Source organism: Penaeus vannamei, chromosome 37, assembly GCF_042767895.1.
Source record: "Penaeus vannamei isolate JL-2024 chromosome 37, ASM4276789v1, whole genome shotgun sequence".
NCBI lineage: Eukaryota > Metazoa > Arthropoda > Malacostraca > Decapoda > Penaeidae > Penaeus > Penaeus vannamei.
In genome coordinates, this window is record NC_091585.1 from 14911810 (window position 1) to 14921809 (window position 10000).

The 10000-nt window shown below is 40.6% G+C and overlaps 1 protein-coding gene across 1 annotated transcript in view; it reads right to left on the reverse strand.

Moving 5' to 3' along the window:
- The window catches only part of LOC113827400 (uncharacterized), a 35702-nt gene that overhangs the window by 19799 nt on the left and 5903 nt on the right, over window positions 1–10000 (reverse strand). The window contains exons 6-18 of the mRNA XM_070115461.1: window positions 8643–8825; window positions 7691–7880; window positions 7199–7305; window positions 6946–6991; window positions 6483–6743; window positions 5951–6170; window positions 5070–5327; window positions 3738–3812; window positions 3487–3616; window positions 3267–3343; window positions 2695–3014; window positions 2433–2451; window positions 1842–2070 (exon numbers count right to left, since the gene is read on the reverse strand). Coding sequence (XP_069971562.1) covers window positions 1842–2070; window positions 2433–2451; window positions 2695–3014; window positions 3267–3343; window positions 3487–3616; window positions 3738–3812; window positions 5070–5327; window positions 5951–6170; window positions 6483–6743; window positions 6946–6991; window positions 7199–7305; window positions 7691–7880; window positions 8643–8825 — 2115 coding nt within the window. The remainder of the gene's footprint in view (window positions 1–1841; window positions 2071–2432; window positions 2452–2694; window positions 3015–3266; window positions 3344–3486; window positions 3617–3737; window positions 3813–5069; window positions 5328–5950; window positions 6171–6482; window positions 6744–6945; window positions 6992–7198; window positions 7306–7690; window positions 7881–8642; window positions 8826–10000) is intronic.

Genomic DNA, 10000 nt, shown 5'->3' on the forward strand with positions numbered 1-10000 from the left:
CACACACACACACACACACATACACTCTCTCTCTCTCTCTCTCTCTCTCTCTCTCTCTCTCTCTCTCTCTTACATGCCTATATAAGTATACATATGATACATATAGATATAGACATTGATAAGAATGTGGGGGTTTCCCCGCAATAATTTCTAGAGAGTGAGAGTAATCCAACAATGCCTAAATCATCACAATTTGTTATGCAGAATAGAAAAAGTACAGTATATTATTCATATTTTACCTTGTACCTTTTATCGCAGCCAAGAATGTGGGGTTTGGGTTGGTTTCCGAACAATATTTTCTATATATTTGGAAACTAGTGAGTGAGCCATCCAACAATAACAAAATCATTACGATCCAGTAGGCAGTACTATTGCATAAAATTACTTATTTGGTAGGAACTTAAACACTTGCGTGTCCAATAAACTTCATTATTTTTGAGTTGCAGTTAAAGTTCATGGTAATTTTCTATATTACGTCCACAAAACCGATATCGACGAATTTGGCATCGTTGGATTTCTCTCACTCTCCACATTGCAAATATATAGTTTTTATTGCGCGGAAACCCCCCGTTAGCGACAAACTTGGCCCCAATAGCAGGGGTGGGCATGAAAGGTTCCAGGGAAAATGCAGGGTTAAATAGCATTAATAACATAACACACAGAGAAAATAACCATTGTTATTCACATAACTTTCCATTGCAGGGGCTGTGCCCCCCTGCGACCCCCCTGGCGGGGGGGCTGCCGCTCTCCAACCCTCACCGAGGAAACAAAACCTCCACCACATATTCCCGGCAGGCTAGAGCGTTACACAATCATCGTTGATGTCTGAGCGGTGGGCGTAACATTACAATTACCTCGCAAGATTCCCACTGAATCAGCATATTAACCTTGGCATAGTCAGCATTGTATATGGAGACGATTGTCAGGATGAACAGGGTGGCCCGCTCTCGTCGGCGGGTTTTGCGCCTCTTTAGATGTTACACTAATTACCGGCATTAATCAATCTGGTTAGTACCTTAAAAATCCTAGGTTATTGTAGGTTATCGGCTACGCATCTAGTTCATGTGCCCTCTATCCTGCCGTGAATACGTGGTGGAGGTTTTGTTTCCTTGGCAGAGGTTAGGGGGTGGCAGCCCCCCCCAGGGGAGGTCGCAGAGGGCGCAGCTCCCTGCAATGGGAAGTCATGTAAATAACCATGATTATTTTCACTATGAGGTTATATTATTAGGGTAATTTTATATATTACGTCTGCCGCTCCGACATCTTCACTCCCGCAGTCTGGGCCAAGTTTGTTGCTAACTGGAGGTTTCGACGCAATAACACCTACATATTGTAAAGAGTGAGAGGAATCAAACGATACCAAAATCGTTGATATTGGTTATGTAAACGTAATATAGAAAATTACCAAAGTTCATTGAAGGTAAGTTTCTTAAAATCACTCGCTCTATCATTTGCATGTTATTTTTCGTCTAAAAGGCGGCTGGCAGAATTTTGACCAATACCTTATTTTTTCGTCTAAAAGATGGCTGACAGAAATTTTACCTGTAACTATTATTTTTCGTCTAAACGAAAGCTGTATGGAAGTGGACTTGTACCGAAACTTAACCAGTAGCAAAATAATCAGTATATATGACAGTATACGACACAAATCATTGAACAAAATGAATCATACCGAGGCCTAGTACACAATGTTGCCTCCCAATTTTTGTCTTTCACACTTACTATACGAATGTCAATATGTATTCCTCATTCCTAACCAATCCTTCAGATGTCTTTTCCCTTTTTTTTCTTATTTTCAGGAAATCAAATCATGCTTTACCGACGTAAATAAGCACAAATACCTTGCTTTCTCCTATGTACTTGACGACGTACTTTCGGTTCCATCTGTTTTGGTCACTTTGTCCGAATCCTTTCACAAGATGAAGGTGTTCGGATGAATTATAATATATGAAGTTAAGATTCATATCACCGTAAGGGAATTTTACAGTTGATAAGTTTTCCTGAAGTTTGAGACAAAAGCGACAGAAATAAGATATGAGGGTTACGGTTTTACGTCGCTCCTTTTGACCACTTTCGTATATATAATAATTTTTGTTGCTACTGTTAAAATATTAATATAAGGATAATGAAATTGTAGTAGTAGTAGTAGTAGTAGTAGTAGTAATGATGATAATACTAACTGTAGGAGTAGTTGTAATAACAAGAATGATAATGATGATGATGATGATAATAATAATGATAATAATTAAAAAAATAATAATGGTAATGATAATGATGATAATGACATTGACAATAAGAAAAATGATAATAATAGCAACTGATAATAATGACAATAATAATAGGTAAAAGGCCAACTACTTCTTGTATCTTACTTTGTAACTGTACATTAATATATAATGAAACACATATGAAAAGGGTATAAGAATATTTACAAAGGTACAACGTTTAGTTCTAGGCTCGGGAGTCAATAAAACGTAATACAATTGACATAGAAGGTAGCACTGATGAATGGGAGTTATAAAATAATTGTTTGGTCTTCCATATAAATGGTGTTCATGACATATGATAATATTCCTAGTTTAGGAAATTTGCGGGCAGTTCAACAGGGCGATTCGGCAGTACGTAGCAACGGCGCTTGGGAACAGCAGCGAGGTGACTGAGCAGGGCAAATTGAACCAAGGTCTATATAAGTACTTATATAGACCTTGATTTGAACAGTCATGACTAGGTTGGTCACAAAGAGGGCAGCGGGCCGTGGAGCAACAGTGTATGGCTGGGTGGCCAAACAGCCGACATTTCTGACGTTGACGAGGAAGGGATCCATATGGTTGGACATGGTAGGACAATCCACCAATATGAACTTCATGGGGGAGGTCATGTCTACGAAAGCTAACATTGGCAGTACTGACATGGGGCTTAAGCTGATCTCAGGGAGGAATAGTGCAGCACTGTACTGCCACTGCATCATAATCAATAAGGCAGGTAAGTAGGTTATTTTCACAGTCTGATCAGCTCTTGTTATAAGTAGAACAAGCATTTGGATGGATAGAAACAGGTCCAGTACAAGTATTTAGAGAGGGGGTGAGGCTCGGCAGAAATGCGTTGAAAGTAAGGTCAGTTAGTGCTGAGAATGCACTGTGAAAGGTAACCTTGACAAAGAAGAGAAGAGAAGAAGAGAAGGGTATTCTCAGAATAGGGAGCTGTGTGTGTGGGGGGGGGGGGGTCACAAATTATCGATCCCACTTGGCTGGGCCAAATAAGAGTACTCAGAAGGTTTGCAAAAGTAGAGGCAGTAGAAGGACGAGGGCGAGAGGAAGATCGTGTGGTGTGGAGTGGAGTTGTTCTGCGGGGGAAAGGACAGTGAGGATGAAGAGTAGTAATAAGGGAAGAGGGGTAGACGTTGAAGAGGACTGTGCAGCAGGAGATGAAGAGGAGGATGGATGTTGGGGAAGAGGAAGGGGAGGTTTCTGGAGGTTGAGTAATAACCTGGGTGGGTGTTTCGGAATGGTTGGAGTTGTTCGTAAGCGTAGAAGAGGTGGTATTAGTATCAGTGGTCGGAGCCGTGGTCAAAGGAGGGGCAGGGGTCGGAAACCCATCAAAATCAAATTCAGAAAGGCTGAGGGTAAAGAATCTTCACTATTAGCCATGTTGAGCCTGAATAAACTTGGGAAAAGAAACGGTCTACCCCTCAGGGTCCCCATAAGGGGCAAGGGCTAGGCAATTGACCAAGGGGATACCATGCACATGGCTCCCGGAGCCGTTCGTGGCTGACACAAAGCCAGCCTTTCATCCTTTCAGCACGACTCTCACACCTTAGGAATGGGATAGAAGGGGATGTAGAAGACACGGAAGAGGAAAGGGGAAGAAAAGACCAAGCAAAATTAGTTGAGGCGAAGGCTGAGGCCCAACGCAGGGGCGATCCCCTACCTTGGGCCTCAGTCTCCGTCTCCTAAGACCCCCCCCCCCTCCCCCCGCGAAAACAACGAGCAAGGCATTGGGAAGGAATTTATTAAACAATCAACAAATCAAAACAAAATTTAAGAATATGAGACTATAATGAGATAAAAATAGTTTACGGTACACAAAGGAATTTCTCTGTTCTACAGGTTCAGTCGGTAACATAACGTTACTCTGTCTATTCATAACATTGCATCCTGACATTTCTATTTCTTTCTATTTCAGAGAATAAAATCACACTTTCTCATAAGAATAATCGTTTTCTAGGGTTGTGGTCCCATATTTCACATTTTATTCATTGCTCTTTAGTATCAAGATTTATTATGTTTGATTAATAAATGTTTAATTGTTCTCATTAATTGCAGTGTAACTTTAAATGATTGATTAGTGAGTTTCAATGTGACAGTATTGATAGTACTAATTAGTGCATTTCAAGGGTTGAGTTAAGTCTTTTTGAAAATCAATACATTTTAATTGATCTCATTAATTGTAGTGTAACTTTAGATGAATCAATAAGTGGATTTCAGTGTGACAATATTAATAGTATTACTTGGTGCAATTCAAGGATTGAGTTAAATCTATGAAAATCAATATCTTTTTACTAAGGGTTATTAATGCAATGTAGTAAAATTACAATATCAAAGATTATATGAAAAAACAGACAAGGCATTATTTGGGTTTTTGACACTTTACATACAACTAAACAATTATGACCCTGTTATATAATTATTAATCATGAAACTAGAAAAAGAAAATCAATAACATTCGAGACTACGCTATATCTTCATGAATCAAATGTTATAAAACAAAAATAGCGATCATTCTAAAAGCAGTCATCTGATATCTCTGAAGTTCATAAGTAAAGAAATATTGCACACAAGAATATTGATAACAAGAGAAGCAAACAATTCAATCAAAATAAACATGCTCCGTGACTTCTATATGTTTTTGTTTCAGAAGTACTTTTTTAAGTATTGTCTTTGATTATTGAATTGGTGGTAAGTTATTAATATGTGATTTACTGATAGGTTGAGTGTGCAGTTTGGGCATTGTGGTGGAATTTTTTTTCGTGTGATTCCTGTAGCGTTGACTCTTAGACGAGCCAACACCACATCCATCTTGTTCTTCCTGTGGGCTGTCCCAGTTTCATTGGCGCCATGGCCTCAGCTGCTTCCATGATGGTGAAATTGGGCGTTTCCCATGGCGCTAGAGCTGAATGAACCAGGGTAGCGATGGTAGGGAGATCTATATCGACTTTCTCGACAAGGCCGTGGACCCGTGTGGTAAAGGGCCTAATGCCACCATTGCCATTCGGATGGCTCTGGTCCCGACCCACCTTCGCGGCAGAGGTCAACGCCAGCTGGCCGCGTCTGAGTCGGTGCCTCAGGGCGCTCGATCCGAGTACATTTCAGGGCTCCAAGACACACGGAAACCAGTATTCTGCTCAACATCCGAACCTTTCCAAACCTGAGCCATTCACAGTCGACTCGTAATCTACTTCAGACCTAACCAGGGCTTTATATATCTTTAGCAAAGACTTTCTATCCGCTGCCCATTCCTCCCCAATAATGCTGGAAAGGTACTCTTTGACATCTATTCTTTAACTGATCTTTGTGGTCTTTCCAATTTAGTCTACGATAGAATAGAACGAGAAATCTAGCAGAATTTTGAATAGGTATTGGGTGACTGTCTAGAGTTAGCCTGATGTTCGACATCCTCCTGTGTGATAAAAATAACCAAGTACTCTCTTGTGTAAAAACAAAAAAAAAAAAAAAAAATAAAAAAAAAAAAAAAAAAAAACACTGGAAATAACCAAGTACTTTCTTGTGTAAAAAAAAAAAAAAAAAACACTGGGAGCCCCCACTATGAATTATATCCAGTGCTAGACGAGATTTGTCGAAAATTCTGCTTGAATGCCACAATGCATAATAATCAGCGTACAGTGAGTATTCAAGATTCCGAGGGGGAGCTGGTAAGATATCATTGATTATACACAGAATTAATGTTGGTGCCAAGGCGCTCCCGTGTGGGATCCCCGTTCGACTGAACAAAAATGTTCGAGAAAGTGACATTGTCAGTAAACAATTTGACAGCAAAAGTTCTGCTGGAAATGAAATTTTGGATGAAAGAAGGCAAGTTTCTACATGATCTAAAAGCATAAAGTTTTCTGAGTAGGCCATATCTCCATGTCCTGTTGTGGGCTTTTTCTCTGTCTAAAAATATTGAAATAAAAAAGATAATTTTTGGCAATTGCCCCTTGAATATGTGTCCAGGTTTACTAGTTGACCAACAGTTTGGCGTCCCTGTCCTCTGCTCGTCATCCAGTAAATTTCTGGAATTTTAAAAACGCAATAGCTTACTCTTAAAAGTTCGTTCCATGACCTTGCATAAGCAACTTGCCATCGCCACTGGGGGGTAGGAGATGGCAGGTGTGGGATTTGGGCTTTATCCAACGTTGACATATTCAGGGATTTTATTTAAAGTAAATGTTTTCGTTCTCACATTTCCGTCCTTCTAGGTCATACAATCAACGTCCACTCCGTCTTGGTCCTTCATGTTCCCCAGAATTTCGCTTTCTTCCATCGTCCTCAAATCTCCATGAAAAACTTTTCTCTTACAGGTATTTGGACCAACAGGAATAGTTACTTTGACTCGGAGATCATAAATTTGCGTCAGCTGAAGTAAATCTTTAATCTGGGAGTAATATTGCAGTTTTACACGGAGGCTTCCATCTCGTAATTTTCGGATAAAATCTAAATCGCCGTCCGCTTGGCCATCAAGGTCCTCTTTGATGATAAAGGGATGATTCACGTGCAAAAGCGATTGATTCATTCATGCATTTAACATTCGCGAACCTTGCCTTCTCTTGTGGGATTTTGAAAAGTGGTCTTCAGGGTCTGTTATGGGTGGGGTCGATCAGGGTTGGGTTTGTCGCAGATCGGTCATGGGTCGGCCTTGAGGAGAAAGGGTGGCCGGGGTAGCATTCACCCTGGGTCGCGAACCAAGGCCGAACCCTTGGCTCAAGGCCGTTCTCCTGAAGGAATTAAGCTCTCAACTTTTGCTGAATCAGAGTACTTAAATGTAAAAAAATCGAACTACAAAATCAATCATTAGTACAGGGAATGATCATTAAAAAGTAAATACACAATCTTATAACCATAACAACTACCCAACCTAAGTATCAAATCATGTGTGATAATAATCTAAACCTATGAAAAGTATGAAAAAATTAGTGTCTTCTGAATGCGTTATAACGTGGGGTAAAGCCACCTCTATCGCCGTCGCTGTCATTGCCAAACGCGCTCTGCCGTCCACCGCTGAAGACGCAGGACTCGTAGGAAGGGGGAGCTGAAAAGACAATTGATTGCAATTAAACCTCAGGGTAGACAGGGGAAGGAAGGGAAGGATGAACGTAGAGAGAGAGAGAGAGAGACGAGAAATAGTTCTAGTCACAAGTAATTCTTCATTTCAACTCTATAATAGTCATACAAAAGCAATGAGCTAATTCCTGACATACGGAGATGTTCTTGTCACGAGTTAGAGAGAGAGAGAGAGAGAGAGAGAGAGAGAGAGAGAGAGAGAGAGACAGAGAGACAGACAGACAGACAGACAGACAGACAGACAGACAGAAACTGAAATAGAAATACACACATGCACAAAAAACACGGCCAACACTAACGGACATTCGCATACTGCTCAGACATGGCGACCCTGTTGTACGAAGAATGATCACCTCCTTGACCTGGCCGACGAGACTGCTCAACTCGTGGGGAGTCTGCACGGCCTACGGAGTTCGCCAGGACTGTTCCGCCAGCTCTAACAGATGTGTGGGGAGCGACAGTGGAACCTGGCAGCGGGACAGACCCAATGATGATAGTCTCTGTAATCTCTGCTCTTTTGCACTTCCCGAGTTTGGCTCCAAACTAGAATAACAGATGAATGGATAATATATGAATGCCACTTTGTTCTACTTTGCTATATTCACTAACACAACAAAATATAGACCGCATTTTATCAGTTTCAACTTCTTGTTCATATTCTCTCTCTCTCTCTCTCTCTCTCTCTCTCTCTCTCTCTCTCTCTCTCTCTCTCTCTCTCTCTCTCTCTCTCTCTCTCTCTCTCTCTCTCTCTCTCTCTCTCTCTCTCTCCGTCTCTCTCTCTCTCTCTCTCTCTCTCTCTCTCTCTCTCTCTCTCTCTCTCTCTCTCTCTCTCTCTCTCTCTCTCTCTCTCTCTCTCTTTCTATATCTCCTCTCTCTCTCTCTCTCTCTCTCTCTTTCTCTCTCTTTCTTTCTCTCTCTTTCTCTCTCTCTCTCTCTCTCTTTCTCTCTCTCTCTCTTTTTCTCTCTCTCTCTCTCTTTCTATCTCTCTCTCTCTTTCTCTCTCTCCCTCGCTTTCTCTCTCTCTCTCTCTCTCTCTCTCTCTCTCTCTCTCTCTCTCTCTCTCTCTCTCTCTCTCTCTCTCTCTCTCTCTCTCCCCTTTCTTCTTCCAATTCAAACGCCCACTATTTCTCCCTCCTCCTCTATCTCCCTCTACTTCAGCCTGCTTCCCCCTTCATCATCCCCCTCTATCTCCCTCTCCTTCTACCTGCCCCCCCTCTCATCCCCACTCTTTCTCCCTCCCCCTCCACCTCCAACACCAACTCCCCCCCCCCCTTTCTGGCCATACCCGTGCAAGCAGGGACTTACGACCAAGTTATACTCGACGTTGATGATGTTACAGTGCACGAGATGGCTGGGTGTGACTGCAGGCACAGGCAGGAGGACACGTGACCACTCGTCTGCTCTCCCGGGCTGAATCTGCGGGCGATAGACGCGTTGGACCGTGCGACTCTCTGACTTCGTGTGGTCTCTGGTGATGTAGGTGGTCTTCTGGAAGGATCGGGGCTGTTTCGTGACTTTCGTGGGTCTTATAGGATGAAAGAAAGAGAAGAGGGAAAACGGAAAAAGAAAGGAGGATAGAGAAAACGGAAAAGGAAAGGAGGAGAGAGAAAACAGAAAAGGAGAGCAGAGAAAACGAAAAAAAAGAAAGAATAGAGAAAACGGAAAAAAAGATAGGAGAATAGAGAAAACGGAAAAGAATGAAGAACAGAGAGAGAAAAATAAACAAAGGAGAACAGAGAAAGCGAAAAAATAAATGAGAACAGAGAAAACGAAAAAAAAAAAAAAATCAAAAGACAGATTAGATTTTGTGTTGAAAAAAATAATGATTCTGAACAGAGAAGAGAAAAAGTATGTACGTATGTCAGTATGGATATAAATATATATTGCAAAGCTCAGTTTTATGCTTATTTGATGTACTTTGAAAGAAAAAAGATTTAATGTTGACTTTCAATATATCAAATCTTGGAAAAATTGACAAATTTGGAAATACGTTTCTACATTTTCTCTGATAGAGTGGAAACCATTTTCTTTGGACAAGACGCACAAAAAGTAGATATTTTTAGCTATCCTTTGATCTATTACATTGGCATATTTGAGGAACAAAAGTCTCCAAACTTGATTTTTTTTCACATGCATTTTTCATTAACGGGGTAAACTCATACTCCTGATGGAAACTTTAATTTGACTTTTTTTATGGAAAAGAACTAAGCAATACCGCGTTAGAGAAAGTTTGTGATGATTTTTATTGTTATTTTCTGAATTTGTATTCGTTATTTTTCTCCAAATTTGATGTTTGTTTTTTCAGCACAGTACACTAATACTAAGTGGATAGGCATTGAATACCTCTCTTAGCCACAACATATAGAATATAAATGAGACTTAGTATGGCCAATGAAAATGTCCCAGCGCCAATAAACAACCTAGGGGCATCTACAGTGGGAATAGAATCACGTGCATTTTTATCCTTTACAAAGTGCCAAAAAAAAGTAGCATGGTATCTCCAGTGGTTATTTTTCGGCAAGCCTTTTTGCCAAAACTCTTCTAGATGATTTTGCTATTTCTCAGGATGATTTTCCTTAGGATGCGCACATAGTTTATTTATCTATTTATTTATTTATTCTATTATTACCATTAATATTTTTACTCTATTTTTTTTACTCTAT